Source organism: Rattus norvegicus, chromosome 18 (assembly GCF_021556685.1).
Source record: "Rattus norvegicus strain SHRSP/BbbUtx chromosome 18, alternate assembly SHRSP_T2T, whole genome shotgun sequence".
Lineage (NCBI taxonomy): Eukaryota > Metazoa > Chordata > Mammalia > Rodentia > Muridae > Rattus > Rattus norvegicus.
Window position 1 is genome coordinate 81,649,810 of NC_141551.1, and position 19,488 is coordinate 81,669,297.

General features: G+C 43.0%; 1 protein-coding gene and 1 pseudogene across 4 annotated transcripts in view; both read left to right on the top strand.

Annotated features, from left to right (window-relative positions):
* Window positions 1-646: 646 nt before the first annotated feature.
* On the top strand, window positions 647-16,073 carry Abcg2-ps1 (ATP binding cassette subfamily G member 2, pseudogene 1; annotated as a pseudogene).
* The window catches only part of Neto1 (neuropilin and tolloid like 1), a 120,394-nt gene continuing 116,724 nt past the window's right edge, over window positions 15,819-19,488 (top strand). Inside the window, exons 1-3 of one of the 4 annotated variants that reach the window (XM_087592698.1) lie at window positions 16,243-16,493; window positions 16,628-17,327; window positions 19,257-19,310. In XM_087592698.1, the coding sequence (XP_087448824.1) occupies window positions 17,300-17,327; window positions 19,257-19,310 (82 nt within the window). In that variant the 5' untranslated portion in view covers window positions 16,243-16,493; window positions 16,628-17,299. 4 annotated transcript variants of the gene reach the window in all.

A 19,488-nucleotide genomic window follows, 5' to 3' on the forward strand; every position in this document is an offset into this window, starting at 1 on the left:
CCCACCCCCACCCCTTTTGAAATTACAAAGCAGAGGAGTCTCACATTTTAATTATTCCCTATCTATTTATGCTATTTGACCCAAAAACTACAAGTTTGTAGCAGTCTCTGTATAGTTATTTGTACCTTATTTTTTAATGGGTTATTTTGTTCTCTGGAGTCTGACTTCTTTAGTTCTTTGTATATATTGGATATTAGGATATTAGCCCTTTATCTGCTGTAGGATTGGTGAAGATCTTTTCCCAATCTGTTGGTTGCTCTTTTGTCCTAATGACAATGTTCTCTGCCTCACAGAAGATTTGCAATTCTATGAGGTCCCTCATTTGTCGATTCTCTCTCTCTCTCTTTCTCTCTCTCTTTCTCTCTCTCTCTCTCTCTCTCTGTCTCTCTCTCTCTCTCTCTCTCTCTCTCTCTCTCTCTCTCTCTCTCTCTCTCTCTCTCTCTCTCTGGAGCTGAGGACCGAACCCAGGGCCTTGCACTTTGCTAGGCAAGCGCTCTACCACTGAGCTAAATCCCCAACCCCGTTTGTCAATTCTTGATCTTAGAGCATAAGCCACTGGTGTTCTGGTCAGGACATTTTCACCAGTGCCCTTGTATTTGAGGCTCTTCCCACTTTTTCCTCTATTAGTTTGAGCATATCTGGTTTTATGGGGAGGTCATTTATCCACTTGGACTTGAGTTTTGTACAAGAAGAGTACTTTGCATCATCAGGTTACCACAGTGAGCCCTACAACAACCCTGCAGACTTCTTCCTTGATATCATCAGAGATTCCTTCAGCTGTGATGTTAAATAGAGAGGAACAAGACCATGAAGCAAACAAGACTGAAGAGCCTTCCAAGAGAGAGAAGCCAGTAATAGAAAACTTAGTTGAGTTTTACATCAACTCTGCCATCTATGGAGAAACAAAAGCTGAGTTAGATCAACTTCCAGTAGCTCAGAAGAAGAACCCTTCAAAGAGCCTTATATGTTACCTCACTCTGTCATCAGCTCAGATGGATTGCCAGGCGTTCATTTAAAAACTTGCTCGGGAATCCAAAAGCTTCTATAGCTCAGTCAATCGGTACAGTCATATTGGAGCTGATTATTGGTGCCATTTACTTTGGTCTGAAAAATGATCTCACTGGAATGCAAAGCAGAGCTGGGGTTTACCTTTTCCTGACCACCAATCAGGGTTTCACCAGTTTGTTAGCTATGGAGCTCTTCATAGTGGAGAAGAAACTAACTCTTTATACATGAGTACACCAGTGAATATTACAGAGTCTTTTCTTACTTCTTTGGAAAGCTTTTGTTTGATTTACTACTATGGCCTTCTTGCCAAGTGTTATATACACTTGTACATTATACTTCATGTTACGACTGAAGAGGATGGTGGAGGCTTTTTCATCATGATATTTACCCTTATAATGGCAGCTTATACAGAAAGTTCCATGGCACTGGCTGTAGCTACAGGCCAACGCTTGGTTTCTGTAGCAACACTTCTCATGACAATCTCTTTTGTATTTATGATGCTCTTTTCTGTCCTCTTGGTGAATCTCAGAACCATTGGACCTTGGCTTCCTTGCCTTCAGTACTTAAGCATTCCTTGATCTGGCTTTACTACTTTAGAATTTAGAGCATAATAAATTCTTGGGATCAAGACTTTTGTCCAGTATTCAATGTACCTATCAACAACACCTGTGTTAACAGCTATACAATATGTACTGGTAATGACTACTTAATAAATCAGGGCATTGATGTGTCAGCCTTGGGGACTGTGGAAGTATCATGTGGCCCTGACTTACATGAGTATTATCTTCTGTACAGTTGCTTAGTTGAAATAGCTGTTTCTCAAAAAGATATTTTTAATTTCCCCTTTAAAGGACTATTAATTGTATTCCTATTAAATATGGGCAGTTTGATTAAAAAAATGACCTCCAGTTGAACCAGCACCATTTGTGAAAAATGCTAACTCTTTTCCACTAGATGGTTTTAGCTCCTTTGTCAAAGATCAAGTGATCATAGGTGTGTATGTGTTCATTTCTGGGTCTTCAATTCTATTCCATTGATTGACCTGCCTGTCTCTGTACCAATGCCATGCAGTTTTTATTAAAGTTGATCTGTACTACATTTGCTTGTAATTGTAAAACAATGTATTGGTTGACATCAGGGAGGGTGATTTTTCCAGAAGTTCTTTATTGTTGAGACTAGTTTTTGCTATCCTGCTTTTTTCTTTATTCCAAATTAATTTGCAAATTGCTCTTTCTAACTCTATGAAGAACTGAGTTGGAACTTTGATGGGGATTTCATTGACTCTGTAGGCAAGATGGCCATTTTTATTATATTAATCCTTCCAATCCATAAGCATGGGGGATCTTTCCATCTTTTGAGATCTTTTTTGTTTTCTTTCTTCAGGGACTTCAAGTTCTTGTCATACAGAACTTTCACTTGGTTGGTTAGAATCTCACCAAGTTTTTTATATTATTTGTGGCTATTGTGAAGAGATTCATTTCCCTAATTTCTTTCTCAGCCTGTTTATCCTTTGAATAGAGGAAGGCTACTGATTTGTTTTAATTAATTTTATATCCAGTTACCTTGCTGAAATTATCAGGTTTAGTAGTTCTCTGGTGGAATTTTTGGGGTCAGTTAAGTATACTATGTGCAAATAGTGATACTTTGACTTCTTCCTTTCCAATTTGTATCCCTTTGACCTCTTTTTGTTGTCTAATTGCTCTGGCTAGGACTTCGAGTACTATATTGAACACTTAGGGACAGAGTGGGCAGCCTTATCTTGTCCCTGATTGCTTCAAGTTTCTCTCCATTTAGTTTGATGTTGGCTACTATTTTGTTCTATACTGCTTTTACTATGTTTAGGTATGGGTCTTGAAATACTGACCTTTCCACGACTTTTATCATGAAGGGGTTTTGAATTTTTTCACATGTTTTCTCAGCAATTAATCAGATGATCATGTGGTTTTTTTCTTTGAGTTTGTTTAGTGAATAAGTCAATGGATTGCCATATATTGAACCATCTCTGTATACCTGGAATGAAGCCTACTTGGTCATGGGGAATGATCATTTTGAATGGCCTTGGAGCACCTAAAGACATGTTCAACATCCTTATTCATCAAGGAAAAGCAAATCAAAACAACCCTGAGATTCTACCTCACAACAGTCAGAATGACTAAGATCAAAAACTCAAGTGACAGCAGATGCTGGTGAGTACATAGACAAAGAGGAACACTCTTCCATTGTTGGTGGGATTGCAAGCTGGTACAACCACTCTGGAAATCAGTCTGGCACTTCCTCAGGAAACTGGACATAGTGCTACCTGAGGACCCAACTACACTCTTCCTAGGCATATACTCAAAAGACGCTCCAACATATAACAAGGACACATGCTGGACTATGTTCACAGCAGTTTTATTTTTAATAGCCAGAAGCTGGAAAGAACCCAGATGTACTTTAGCAAAGGAATGGATAGAGAAAATGTGGTACATCTACACAATGGAGCACTACTTATCTATTAAAAACAATGAATTCATGAAATTCTTAGACAAATGGATGGACCTAGAAAATACCATCCTGAGTGAGGTAACCCAATCACAAAAGAACACAAATGGTTTGCACTCACTGATGAGTGGATATTAGCCCCAAAACTTGGAACATCCAAGATACAATTCCCAAACCATATATAGCTCAAGAAAATGGAAGGCTAAAATGTGGATGTTTCAGTCCCTCTTAGAAGGGGGGACAAAATACTCACCAGAGGAAATACAAAGATCCGAGACTGAAAGAAAGGCCATCCAGAAGCTGCCCTAACTGGGGATCCATCCCATATGCAGTCACCAAACCCAGTCACTATTGCTGATGCCAAGAAGTACTTACTGACAGGAGCCTGATATGAATGTCTCCTGAGAGGCTCTGCCAAAGTCTTACTGATACAGATGAGGATGCTTGCAACTAACCATCAGACTGAGCACAGGGACCCTAATGGAGGAGTTTGACAATGGACTGAAGGAGCTGAAAGGGTTTGCAACCCCACAGGAAGAAAAGCAATATCAACCAAACACACTCCCTCCAGAACTCCCAGGGACTAAACCATCAACCAAAAAGTACACATGGTGGTAGGGGGATCTCCAGCATGTAGCAGTCGGCATAGTCTGGCATCAATAGGTATAAAATCCCTTGGTCCTATTAAGGTCCTAGTGTAGGGGAATGCCAGGGTGTTAGGTGGGAGTGGGTGGGTGGGAGGAAGAGCATCCTCATAGCAACAGGGGGAGGGTGCATGGGAGGTGAGGGAATGAAGTAAGAGGAAAACTGCACTGGTTTAGACCAGAAGGACAAAATGTAAAATCATAAACTATTCAATAACAAAAAAAAATGTATCACAAGCTCAAAGATTCACTCCCTAAAAGACCCTATTTTGAAAGTCACAATGTTGACTTTTCAGCACTTTCCCAGCATGTATCATATGCTGGCTTGGATTTATAGCACCAGAAATTTAACTAAAATAATAAAATCAAATTTTTGTTACAAATGTAAACAGTAGTTAGTTCAGATGACTACTACAGACACTTACTGGATGATTGAGTGAGAATGAGGATACCTTGCCAATCATTTGTTCAAGTCAAGTGGACTGTTGGCACTTAGGAAAGAGCCAATTGTAAAATAATCTGGACATTTTTACTGTGTTTATGACATTTGCACATGTGTGTACGTAGACTAGAGGAGGACAAAAGACATATTGATCTATCACTCATAGCCTTATTCTTATTCTTTCACAACCTGGAGCTAAGTTTGTGGTCTCCCCAAACTTAGATGTCTAAATGTCTCTTTCTTTACCAGTGTTGTACGTGTAAGACATAGGGCTACACTTGGGGGTTTGCATGTATTTTGAGCACAGCTCCTCATGCCTGTGTTTTCAGTGTTCTTACAGAATTCGTTCTCCCCCGCCTCCATCCCCTACATAAGGACTTTGGAAGGAAGCAGAAGTTATCCAGAATTAGACTAATAAAAGGCATGACTCAAAGGCAGAAGCTTATATAACCTTTGGATCAGAGGTTGCTGTGCTTTCCAGTTATAAATTAACATTATTTAACTCTGTTCTCTTAGATATTACTTCAGATGTAAGAGCATTCCTGACAGCTAGACATGAACAATCAATTCCTCTGACACAACTGTACATCAATTAGAGAACAATTGTTTTAAATGACAATGTGGTTGAAACGTCAGCATAGTGCCCTGGGTGATTCTTTTAAGACTGCCATCACTGTAAGCATATGTAATTAATGATCTACAGGATGGCTACTATAAGCAGTTGTACCATTTTGTAAATGTGGTTAGCTTAAAACTAGGAATAGGGCAGTTTGATATTTCTGCTTTTCATCTTATTAGTGCTACTGAATTTGTCTTAGGACACTTATTCTTAAATTCTGTACAGTAGAAAAGGAAACGAATAGTCATAAAATGACTTCATTAATAGTCATAAAATGATTTCATTATTTAAGAAAAATCAATGTTTCTTCCACCATTTATTTCATGAGCCCAAACATTTTTTTTCAAATCAAAATATACTTCTTGAGGTCACTACACCGTACAATATGAATTTATTTTCTACAAGCAACGTTTGGCTTTTAACATTTTACTTATGCGCATAGCAGGGAACAGTCACTATGTTCTATGGAGTCACGGTCAGTTGACTGTGTATAATTAATTTACAATTAATTTAATTCATTCAATTAGGATTAAATATATGTTTAGCCATCAAATAATAGTCATATATCTGAGTTATCAGCTTTATGTAAGTTTTGAGTCGTTAATTACATTTTGACAGAAAACGTAAATTTATCATCAGTTTAGCATAGATACCATGCATTTTCGGTTTCCATATAATTTTCAAACCTATTTTTAAGCAACTGTTGGAGATTTGCATTGTCCTCCTGAGGTTGCAGTGGAGAGTATCTGAAAGTGATGGCACAAAGAAAGGCCCTAACAGAGACGCCATATGTTCCCCATCTTGGATATAGCTTCATAGATATTCCTTTCATTTATATTGATTCCCAGAATGTCTGACTATATCTAGTCCAGGTTTCTTATTCATTGTAATATTTTATTTCTTCTTCCAAACTTTTTAACATCAGGTGATGTACTTTGTTCATATTTACCCCTCACTGCTCAACTTTAACTTTCCCCAAAAACCCCATCTCATCTCCCTTCTAAGTTCATGTACTCCTTTAATAATTATGTATTTAGCCTTGACAAAATTAGCCCACTGCACTCAGTGAGTGCTGCTCGTGTGCCCTTTATGTGGGGCCATCCTCTGGGAGTATGGTGAACCTAGCACTAGTGGCCACACTCTCAAACAAACAAACAAACAAATGAAGTGACTTTTCTGAGCCCAGTAGCCATCAACTGCTAATGGTTTCATAAGTGGGGGTAAGGCTTCAGGATCCCCTGCTCCCTCATGCTGGATTTTTAACAGTTCAGATTTTGTCTTGTGTTGATAACTACTGCTACTCTGAAGTCATCTTTGTGATGTCCAAACCCTGTTCAGATGATAGTATTACACAACACTTCGCCACATCCTCCAGCTTTTGCATTCTTTAAGTCCATGTTTTTGATATTTTTGATCTCTTGAGCCCTGGGGAAAGAAAGTTGATACTGATGACTCACATACAGTGAACGTTCACCATTGCTCATTCTGTGAACAGTAATGTGCCTCTGTACTAACCACTGCCCACTGTGATAAGATGCAGCTCTGACCGAAAGTGGGAGAAGGAATACAAATCTATAGACATAAAAAAATCACCATGTTGAAGGCAGTTTGCCAACATGGCCATTTAATAAAGTAACATCAATATGTTCTCCCTAGGGCCTATTACTTCTACAGCCATAGTTGTTTTGACCATCTTCAGAGTAGTAGTTATTAAATGTTTTTTATTATTTTATTTATTTATATTCCAAATATTGTCACCCTTCCCAGTCTCCCCTCCCAAAGTTCTTTGCCCCATCCCCCATTTGCCTTTGAGAGGTTTCTCCTCCACTCCCCCAGTATGCGTCCAGCATCTCACTTGCCTAGGGCATCAAGGTTCTACAGGATTAGGTGTATCCTCTGTCACTGAGGCCAGATAAGGCTGTCCTCTGCTACATATGTGCAAGAAGCCACAGGCCAGCCCATGGATGTTCCTTGGCTGGTGACTTAGCCTCTGGGAGCCCTCAGGGGTTTGAGCTAGTTGAGAATGTTGGTATTCTTTGGTTCTTTTTTTTTTTTTTTAATGGGGTGGCCATCAGGTATTAAATCTTTTCAATGGAAAAAGAACTTTACTCATATCCATTCAAAGGAGCAATTGGTAAACTCTATATACACTCTGGTCACTATTGTATCAGGGGCCACATCTTACCTGTCTAGTTAGTGTTGTAACAAGAAGGATTTAATACTCAACAACACTACTGATATCTTTTATCCCCGCCAGCCTCATAGTACCTGCTAGAATTATGAAAACTAAGCAGCAGGAAGAGTTTCCCAGTCATTTCAAAACTTATTTTCTCTGTGTCCTAAAAGTGAGTAGTATCTTCACAAAAGATTCTTGACAACTACCCATGACAGATAACAAAATGCAATGGCAATAGAGGGTATCATTTCTGGGTTCCTCTAGGGCCTTTCTGATCAATAATATGGGCTGATAGCCCATGCCTAGAACTTAGATTTTCGTTTCAAAATGATGAGTTCTAAGAGCAACATGCATGTGTGTGTCCATTTGTTTGCCGTCAATACACAAGATTGGTTTCAGAGCATCGTATACTATATTCACAATTCTTCTTACATTTGTTTTTGACATAATGCCTCACTAAGTTGCTCAGCATGGTCTCGAACTCAGTATGTATCTAGATACGTCTCAGACTTGTGATTCTCTTGCCCCAGTCTGCAGAGTAGCGGGGATTACACTCTTACATCACAGTGATGAAATGTTATTCACATGCTTAGATTTTTTGAGTGTGTGCATGTGTTTCACAATGCATGCCATTGTACACATGTGGAGGCCAAATACATGAAGTCACTTCTCTCCATCCACCTTTATGCAGGTTGCTGGAATTAACCTCGGGTCTCTAGGCTTATTGAGTAAGCATCTATACTGGAAGGGCCATGGTGCCAGTCCCCAAATCTATCCATCTATTACATATCTCTATCTATCTATCTATCTATCTATCTATCTATCTATCTATCTATCTATCTATCTACCTACCTATCTATCTACCTATCTATCTATCTATCTATGAGTACATGAGATTTACCTTAAGTTGAGTTGCTATTGCTGTGATGAAACACAATGACCGCAGTTACATGGGGAGGAAAGATTTTATTTACATTATGATTTCCTATCTTTCTATGTCATTGAAGGAAGTCAGGACAGAAACTCAAACAGGTTAGGAACCTGAAGGAATGAGTGATTCAGAGTCCATGGAGGAGTTCACTGAATATGGAACTCAGTGACTGGCAAGACTTGTTGTTCATCCAGTCTGTTTCCAAGTCCCCAGCTGAGGAAGCCACAAAGTTAATCTACAAAACCTGCCTTTGTTAGGTGGGTGCCAAATATCCACTCTTAGCTAATTAGAATAAGGCTGAACCAAGTTGTTAAAACCTTAATTGGCTGTTATGGTCTATCAAAAGTTTTGAGAAACTTCACTGAGGAGAACTTTGGGGGGTAATATGCCCTTTGTTGGATTGTGGACTGAATTAAAGGAATTGGGATAAACTGACTACCAACAAACTTCTTACCAACAAACTTCTTCCTTGTAATTTGACGAGTCACCTTACACTGTTGCCTCCATGACTTCCTCATCAAGATGGACTGGATCCTTTTATACAGTGCACCAAAATGAGTCCCTATGGAAAAGATTGACTCTCAGTGTGAGGGGCTTTATTCTAAGTGATGGGGTTCTGAACAGAGTAAAAGGGGAAAGGAGAAAGCAAGCTGAGTTTCGACAATCTTATCTCTGCTTCCTGACTGGAGATGCAATGCGACTGACTGCCACACCATATAAGTTGATTGTATGTATTCATAGACTTCTCTTAGAGAAGCTGAATTTTTCCCCATAATTAAGACAAACAAACAAAAACAAACCTATGCGGTCTTCCTAGAGAGTTAGCATTGCTCGGCAAGTGGTCAATCAAAGATTCTTAAGAATGAGGGATTTAGGTTCAGCACATGCTGGTGAGGATGTGGAGAAGGAAGAACACTCCTCCATTACTGGTGTGATTGCAAACTGGTATAACCACTCTGGAAATCAATCAGGTGCTTCCTCAGAAAACTGGAAATAGTTCTACCTGAAGACCAAACTTTATCACTCCTGGATATATACTGAAAAGTTGCCCCACCACACAAGGACACATACGGGTTCCACTATGTTCATAACCACCTTCCTAATAGCCAGAAAATGAAAGCAACCCAGATGCCCCTAAACAGAATGGATACAAAAAATGTAGTTCATTTACATAAGGACATAAGGAATTTTGCAGACAAAGAGATGGAACTAGAAAATATCATCCTGAGTGAGATAATCCAGACCCAAAAGAACATGCATGGTATGTTTTCACTGATAAATGGATATAGTCCTTTACCTCAAAATACCTATGATACAACTCACTGTCTCTTATAAAGTTTAAAAGGAAGGAAGTCCCTAATGAGGATGGTTCAATCCCACCTAGAAGTGGGAACAAAATAATCACAGGAGGCAGAGGGAGGGAAGGATATGGGTGGGAGACACTAGGGCAAGGGATAAAGAGGGCAGGATCAGAGATGGATGAGAAAGAGAAGAGAAGTTCAGAAGACCAAAGGGATGAATGAAGATATGCAGTGTCTGGGTGTGGGTGTGGAGGGAACCTCTAGAAAGTGCCGAAGACCTGGGACATGAAACGCTCCCAGTACACAATGAGAATGACCTTAGCCGAAATACCCAACAGTGGAGAGAGGGAACCTGAGAGACCACCTCCAGTAGATAGGGATCCCAGTGGAGGGATGGAGTCACAAACTGTATTAGTCAGAGGTTTACCGCTGTGAACAGTTATCATGACCAAGGCAACTCTTATAAGGACGACATTTAATTGGGGCTGACTTACAGGATCAGAGGTTCTCTCCATTATCATCAAGGTGGAAACAGGACAGCATCCAAGCAGGCATGGTATAGGAGGAGCTGAGAGTTCTACATCTTAATCTGAAGGTGTCAAGCAAAATACTGGCTTCCAAGCAGCTAGGGATAGGGTCTTAGGCCATGCCCACAGTGACATATCTACTCCAACAAACACACCTATACCAACAAGGCCATACCTCCAAATAGTGTTACTCCCTGGGCCAAGCATATAAAAACTATCACATTCTACTCCTTGCCCCCCCCCTTATACTTTTCAAATACATGAGCCTATGAGGGCCACACATAAAAATAACATAATGCAAACCTCTGAATCTGAACATTTAGTCCAACTTTAAAATTCCCCATAGTATATAGCAGCCTCAATAATGTTAAAAGTTCAAAGTTCAACTTCTCTTCTGATATTCATTTAATCACATAACTGTAATCCCCAAAGCAAGACAGGAAACAAGCTAGGCAAACTTCAAACTCTGCATCTCCATGTCTGATGTCAAAGTAGTCTTCAGAATGTCACTCCTTTTTCATCTGTGTTGACTGCAACAAACTTTTTCCTTGCTGGTCTCACTCCCTGTCAGCACCATTAGCAGATATCCCATAGTTCTAGCATATCAAACATGTTGAGAACTATAAGGCAACTTCAATGTTACTATTTCTTGTTCCAGTGTCTGGGATCCACACACGATCGTCTTGGCTCCTCCAAAGGGCTTGGTCCCATCTCCAGCTCTGCCCTCTGTAGAACTCTGTTGACTCCACTCCACTGCTGCAGCTGTTCTTCATGATCTCCAATATACTGGGGTCTTCCACTTCAACTAAGCGTCACCAATAGCCTCTCATAGGCTCTCTTAACGAGGCCAACCCTCAACCTCTTAGCATGACACCTTCAGTCTTGGACTGTCAACTGTAACTGAGACTAACCTTTCACCAATGACCCCTCAGAGCCAAGCCTCAGCTGCTCTTCATGACCTGTTCATATTTTCAAAACCAATACCACCTGGGTAATTCTTACACATTACCAAGTTCAGCTGTACCATGAGGTACAACCTTAGCTACCTCTGAAACACAGCTTCTTCATGCTTTCAGAAAACACTTCCCAGAATATTTCACCTCAGTGATGCTGGTCTTTTTTTTTAAATCACTGCTAATTTCTTAGCTCCAGCTAACCAGAATCAACTGTTCCAATAGTCTCTCCTATTCTTGACTCTAAAGCCAGAGCTACATTGAGGATGCTGCCTAGTTCTGCTGCATGTTGAGACTGGAACATGGTCCCTTTTGTTTTATTATATTATCACCAGTTTTCAGCTTTCCAACTCTTTCATTGCCTAAGCGTGGTTGTCCTGAACTTGCTCTGTAGATTGAACTTGAATGCAGAGATCTACATGGCTCTATCTCTTGAATGCTGGAATTAAAGTTATTGTCTTAGTCAGGGTTTCTATTCCTGTACAAAACATCATAACCAAGAAGCAAGTTGGGGAGAAAGGGTTTATTCAGCTTACATTTACACATTACTGTTTATTACAAAAGGAAGTCAGAACTGGAACTCAAGCAGGTCAGGAAGCATGAGCTGATACAGAGGCTATGGAGGGATGTTACTTACTGGCTTGCTTGCCCTGGCTTGCTCAGCTTGCTTTCTTGTAAAACCCAAGACTATCAGCCTGTAGATGGTACCACCCACAATGGGCCCTCCCACCCATGATCATTAATTGAAAAAATGTCGTACAGCTGGATCTCATGGAGGCATTTCTTAAATGGAGGCTCCTTTCTCTGCTATAACTCCAGCTTGTGTCAAGATGGCATAAAGAAACAGCCAATATAGGTGTGTACCACCATGCCCAAATTTAAACTTATCTTCATCTAGAACCTAATCTGTTTGAGGCTGTCCTTGAATGCAAAGATCTGCTTAGTTTTGCCTCCTGGGACTAAAGGCTTATACTACCATGTCTGGATCTAACTTAGCTAGGTGGGACTTGCCCTAAGGTCACCACTCCCTTAATTCAATTTAATATTCTTGAACACAGTATTCAGCTCTATTTGATTTCCTGGTGTCCCTTTAATACTCAAACTACATATTTTATATTTTTCCTTTCTAAGCTTGCTATTCTTGTTCAAAATGCTCTTCATGAGATTTTCCCAGAGAACAGTCTCTGCTGAGCTTTTTTGAAATTTCCTTTGTTAATGCAATTAATATAAATCACTTTACCTTAGCCTTAGCTAGACCTTTCAGACAAGGGCAAAAAGCAGTCACATGCTTCACCAAAATATCACAGAAACAGTCTCTAGGCCACATATTGAAATTCTCCACTTAAACTTCTTGAGCTAGGTCTACACAGTTCAAATTACTCTTAGCAACGAAGTCTTCTATATTCCTACTCGGATAGTCCATTAAGCACCACTTTAAGCATTCACTGCTTTCCAAATTCAAACTCCCCAAAACCACATTCTTTCAAACAAAAGTGTGGTCAGGCCTACCACAGCAATACCCAAGTCCCTTAGACCAATTTTTGTCTTAGAGTTTTACAGACACCATGACCAAGGCAACTCTTACAAGCACAACATTTAATTGGGGCTGCCTTACAGTTTCAGAGGTTCAGTCTGTTATCATGAAGGCAGGAACATAACAGCATCCGGGCAGGCATTGTGCAGGAGAAGCTGAGAGTTCTACATCTTCATCTGAAGGCTGCTAGCATTATACTGGCTTCCAGGCAGCCTAGGAGTAGGGTCTTAAAGCCCATGCCCAGAGTGACACACCTACTCCAACAAGGCCACACCCACTTCAACAAGGTCATACCTACTCCAACTAGGGCACTTCCAAATAGAGTTACTTCCTAAGCCAAGCATATACCAATTATCATACTAACCCACCTTCAAAATTTGTAACCCGGAATTCTTCCTGTCTTAAAGAACAGGGACAAAAGTGGTCTAGAGACTGAAGGAATGACTAACCAGTGACCAGGTCAACTTGGTATCTATCCCATCTGCAGGTACCAAACTATGACACTATTACTGCTGCCATGTTGTGCTTACAGGCAGGAGCCTAGCCTGGCTGTCCTCTGAGAGACTTTACCAGCAGCTGACTGAGACAGGTGCAGATACTTACAGCCAACCGTTGGACTGAAGTCCGGGTGGAGGTGGGGCTATGGAAGAGTTATTGGAAGGATTGAAGGAGCTGAGTGGGATGGCAACCCCATAGGAAGATCAACAGTGTCAACTAACTCAGACCCCTATGAGCTCCCAAAGACTAAGTCACCAACCAATGAGCATACACAGGCTGTTTGTCCTGAGGTCCCTGGCACATATGTAGCAGAGGACTGCCTTGCCTGGCCTCAGCTGGAGCGGATGTACCTCATCCTGTAGAGACTTGATGCCCCAGTGAAGAGGGATATTTGAGGAGAGAGGGGGAGATGGGAGGAAGAGCACTCTCTCAGAGCAAAGGGGAGGCAGAATGGGATGAAGAATTCTGGGAGGTGGGAGAACATCTGTAATATAAGTAAATAAAATAATTAATATAATAATAGTAAAGAATTAGAGGCAACTTGTAAAGCAAGTGGGATGTGGGAGAAGGCTGAGCATGGGAGTAGGAGTGCAAAAGGAAAAAGAGTGTGATCTTTAATAAAAGGGAAGCTCTTGCAGCCTGGGAGGTTCGGTAGAGCAGAGTAGTAGCCTGTGTATCTGCCTTGACTCAGGGGCAGGGGAGAGCCCCTGGGTGTTGCTAAGACCTAGGTGTGTGTGTGTGTGTGTGTGTGTGTGTGTGTGTGTGTGTGTGTCTGTGTCTGTGTGTGTGTGTGTCTGTGTGTGTGAGTGTGTGTCTGTGTGTGTGTCTGTGTGTGTGTCTGTGTGTGTGTCTGTGTGTGTGTGTCTGTGTGTGTGTTTTTGTGTGTGTCTCTGTGTGTATGTTTGTGTGTGTGTGTGTCTGTGTGTGTGTGTGTCTTGGGGGGGGGGCGTGGGCAGAAGTATATACTCACTCCTTTAGTACCTAGGCTGGAGCCAAGGCAAGGTAATACCTTCAAGTCCTGTAGGTCCAGAAATCCAGGGAAGCCACTATTTAGATTTTGACAGGCACAGGTTAGTTCCTCCCTCTCTCTTTACTTCTGTCCTTCCCTTTCTTCCTGGTATATTTCCTCTATGAATTTCCCATGATAGACATGTCTGTGGGTGTCTAATCTGTAGTGTACCCTTACTTTCTGACACAAGGACCTCCTGATTAGGAGCAGCTGTGTGACCACTTCCCTGACTGGAAAAACTGGACAGATAGGAAACAAGAGGCCACTTTGACAGGAGTTTAATATGTACTCAAATCCTTTTTCCTGTATTCAATTTGTAGTTGAAAATTCTCTAAAACTATTTCAAGTACTGCCACCATTTCTTCGAAGAGCTTGTCATGTTGGGTCTGTCTAATAATGTCCACCTCCTCTTAAGAGTTCCCGTGCACAGCTCAAGCCACCACTGTTTGTCCAGAAGCCCACCCTGTACCCCACAGGTGACCCAGTTTCCAGGAATCCTTTCTCACAGAAATTCTTTGTCACGTGGTTCACTACTGCAGCATCCTTTGCTTCTTCCTCACTTTTGCTGTCTCTAATCTGCTCTCCCCACTCCCATTCCCAAGCCCATGTGGGCACAAGAATCATATGTGAGTCACATGACTTCCTTAGGACATTCTGCGGGGTCCTTATACAAGTAGGTGTGTGCGGAGACTCACCAGCTCAGGAGCAGCCATGGGCACAGCCTTCTCTTTTTCAGGCTCACAGCTCCTCTTACAGGCCTGACATCAAGAGAAATCGGTTTGCTGATGAAGGAATGGTACTCTCTTCTGTGATTTATATTCAACCCCCCCACACACACACACACACTTCTCCCTCTTCCTCTCGCTGTGATGCTGCACCTCTCCTCTCCCTTCTTATTTGCTTCCTAATTCTCTCTCTTACCTCCTTAGACATATATGCTTACCTAGTCTAAATGGGCTGTTAGGTCCCCTTTCTCTGCCATTTAAGACTTACTGTCCTGAATATCCAGGAACCAGAAGCTTGAATTTTGATGTTGAGCCCTTCTAGACTAGAGTCAGTCATTCCACACCACAGCGTGCCTCATGCCACCCTCTCCAGCTCCAATATGGGAACCGGAGGACCTTATCACCTGCCTTCCACACACTCGGCAGACACCCACACACCCACGTGGGCCTCTCCAGTAGCAGCAGCAGCAGTAGCAGCAGGTAGCTGCTTCGCCGCCGCTGTAGCTTTGGTTTTGCAGCTCTCTGTTGTTTCTTTTGCAGGCCCCATTCTGGGGCTTCTCTGAGGGGACCACTCTTAGTAGCCTCATGCATCTATTAACTGTATTTCTCTCTTTCTGGTTCATCCCACCCTCATCACCACGCTACTGTGATCCCCAGCGGAGCGCAGTCTGTGCTTTAGTACTGCTGGTGCCAGAGGGTCGTTCACTCCTTGGAGCTGCGCGGCGGCGGAGGTCCAGCTTGCACCTCTGTAGCCAGCACAGGCCAGGGCAGCAGCGACCTGGAATCCAGCGGGCCGTGCTGGTGCTACTGGACCAGGATGGGAGGAGGTGCTCTACTGTCAGGGGAAGGAGACTCCCAGATGCCGCCTGCTCCAACCCCCACCCCTCCCCGCCAGTGTTGCCTCGTCGTGTTTACTGCGATTTCGCATTCATCTATTCGTAATTTTCCGAACTGGGGATTCTTCCTGCTGTTTTCCCGGCAACTACTCTCTCCTTTGAGTTTCATGAACCCGGCGCGCGCGCGTTTATGTGTATTAGGGTGGGGTGATCTGTGTTTGCTTTTGGACGATTTTGAGTATTTTTCTGAGAAAGGTACACTTCAGGGGACTGCGTATTTGCAGTAGTGGATTCTCGAGCGAATCTCCTCTAGTGATTAATCGTGAAACTTTTACCGCTTTCCTTTTTCTTTCAGCGCCCGGGCTTTCGTTCATAGACTAGCACGCTAAAGGGTAAAGTATTCACCCTTTAGAAAAGAGGGGACTAGAAAGCTCCAGTTGGAAGGACGGGAAACAGAGTCATGTCTAACCTTTAAAAAGTGAAAACACGAACTCGAAGGGGCATTTTTGCATGATGGCCCCTCCCCCTTCCACGCCTTTCACCCTCCACTGAGATGCAGTGGGGAATTCTCGAAGCTCCTCCAGCCCCTTCTGCTGGAGCTGGGTGAGTGAAAGAGCCCAGCCTGGTCCTCACCCCCTCCCCATCCCCCACGAACCAAGCCGCTGTGATGTCCTTGCTGTCGCCGCCGCCCCATTCCGCCGCTCACCAGCCCTGGGGGCACCGGCTGTGCTCAGCTGCCCAGTCTCACCCAGGCTTCGAGCTTCCTGGAGGGTCATGCAACCCGTAGCTATGACTAAGACGCTCACTTGGTAACTCTGCCATATTCCTTATCTTTCCCTTCCTTCCCTCCCCTCCCCCTTTAAACACCCCCGTGTTCCCCTCCACCACCCTTGAGCCCTCCCCCGCCCCCAGACGCCCACCCTTAGACTCCTTTTCCTGCAAGATATCAGAGGTGGCGCGCAGCCCGACGAGCCGATGACGGACCCCTGCTTCCTGCCTTCAATGCCTCAGCAGAAGACCCCCAAAAGCTGGAGAGAGGAGGGCTGCGGCTGGACATCCTCCGGGCGACGCTGCTCGGACCCGGTGCTAGTGGTGGATGAGACCGGTGACTGAACAAGTCCCTGCCTCTGCCTTCGCTGCCGCCTGCCCAGTCGTTGCCGTCGATCGGGACCGGTCCCCACCTTGCGCCTTCTGCCTCTCACCCCAGATCAGGTCCGGGCTTCGGGCGCCCCGGGGCTCGCCCGGCGCTTGCCGCCGCCCGCGCGCCGACTGCCCGCCGCGTCCTCCTGACAGCTGCGGCGGCGGTGATGCAGAGGAGGAGGGCGCTGCCGGCAGCGGTGCTCATGGTGGCGGTCGGCGTCCGGGTGTGATGAGAGCGTCATGGTGGAGATGCTGGCTTCGAGGCGGTGAGAGAGCAAACGAGGGCGAGAGCCAGCCAAGGGCGGAAGACAGACCAGTTCTGATGCTTTCTTTCCTCTGTCGCTTCCCCCCACTGTATATTACCCGTGGTTTGCATATTTGAAACCTCTGGACTCAATCCTTTCCCTACCATCGAAGTCTCCCCGTTTCTAAATGGAATTAGTGGAGATCGGAGCCTCTGGTGTAACGCACAGACATGATCTATGGACGCAGTTTGTTTCACAGTGAGTACCTCTCCAGAGTGCCAGTCCGTTCCGGGGTGCTGCCATCTCTCCTCTTGGACCCATGCACCAGGAAAAGCCCTACCAACCACTCAAGCCAGACCCCGCAGTCCCTTGGAGTCTGGGGCAGATGTAAACTTTCGGTACTGCAGCATCATACAGCCTGGCGGGGGCGGCGCACAGAGTGGCGCTGGACCTCAGAGTTGGTCAGGGAAAACTGTCCCTCCATAGGCAGGATCTCTGGGTGGTCCAGAGGAGCATATAGTTAAAAAGTAGACACTTGCAGGAGATGCTGGTCCCCAGAGAGGACGCAGGTGGAAAGAGGGAGGCAGCAGGGTTGATCTTTGCTGGGCAAGAAGAAATAATCCTCCTTTGTGGGGTTCAGGGGTTCAAGGGCCCACCTTTCATCCCCCAGGTAAGCTAACGTGTACTTGAACCCAGGCGGTTCAGGAGGAGTCCAGCCACTGCCCTCTAAAGCTCTAACTCTGTTTGGGAGTATGATAAAGCCTGGGGATAAGGGGGAGAGAAGTGGGGGCAAAAGGTTCAGAAGTCAGTAAAGACAGTGTCAGAAAACGCATGGTGAAGATCTCATATTATGAATCAAAACCTGTGACACTGTCAGAGATTCACTTAATCCACGAGTTCAACATTGTACTGGTCCACTATGTGATTCCATCCAAAAAGGGAAAGCAAGCTAAGAAGGCCAAATGTGTACACTGATAAGCCTGGAGCCTCTGTGTGTCTGTGATGGGGGAGGGAGTTGTAGAATGACAGCATGGTCTGGCCTAAGTATAAAGTAGTGCGATTTATAATTCCTCAAAACTTAATGTCAAGACTCAGATGTTTCTTTTTTCTTTTCTGAGAATAATCTTTAGTCATCAACACTTAAGCTCCTGTGATGTACTTTAGATAAGATGACTGAATTATGCTCCCATTTCTTCTCCCCTAAATTAGTTTTAAGTGGAAATGGGCAAAGGAAGGTCTTTTATGTAATTGGTCAAAACAAATAATAAAACTGAAGCAGACAAATATTAGTTATTCCTAAGAATAGACATTTTTAACAGTTTTCTAGTTTCGGGTTTCTAGACAATATTTTTTTAAAGTAATGCACGAATAAGTATGCAGAAGTTTAGGCTGCTGTGGCATTGCAGATTTACTGTACAGTGACAGATTAGTGGCTCTGACCCTGCACTGACTCCATGGATGCTTCTAGAAACCCCTTTTCTCAAAGGTGTTGTCTGCTTCTGGGGAGTGGTCAGTGTAGAATCACAGTAAAAGTTAGAAATCATGAGTTTTACAGCCGGAGAATGTCACAAACAGGGCTAGTTGGTAGTTTGGTAAGATTTTTGAAGGGAACAAAAGCTAAAGTAACACAAAGGAACTAACCCCTTCCTATAGTTCTGTTTCTATGCCAGCACCAATCCACTTTGATCTATTTTCTCTTGCTTTCCCATCCCACCTGTCCTAGGCTTTGCAGGATTGTTCATGTTCTAATATGGCAAGCTTATTGGCAATGTGTTAGGGTCGATCATGGAGATTTGGCTCTCTGATGCCTTCCTTCATCTACTAGTGGTCTCCTTTACCTCCAAAGACACCGACAAAGCTCTCAGGAAAGGACACTTTACTAAAAAGAGATCTTGAAATCGCTTCCTAGTCCCTGTAACATTTCAGAGTGCAACATTGTCTCAAGCCTTGAAGTCTTTGGGTTATTGACCAATCTAAATAGGAAACGCTTCTTTATGGGAGTCCTAAATTTTCCTCTAAACTTTGTGAATTAGATGTCCTAAGTTTTGAGTTACCTTTGTGGGATTAGCAATGATAACACCATCCTATTTCAGTATCAACTTATCTATAAATTGTCTTATAGTTTCATAAGATTTGGTCATTTTTTGATGTGAATTCTAAAGTTCTAACTATTCTTTTCTGTTTCAGTTATAGCAAGTTTAATCATCCTCCATTCTTCTGGAGCAACCAAGAAAGGAACAGGTGTGTTTCTATGGAAAAGTTCTAATGGAGATATTTAATTATTTTTGCATTTTTCCTATTTCACCATATCCATTATATTCCAGAATAGCTGGACATCTTATAGTATGTATAATTGACTGGCTTTGACTAAAAGACTGTTTTGAAATTAATTTACTAATGGATATTATGAAGAATATCT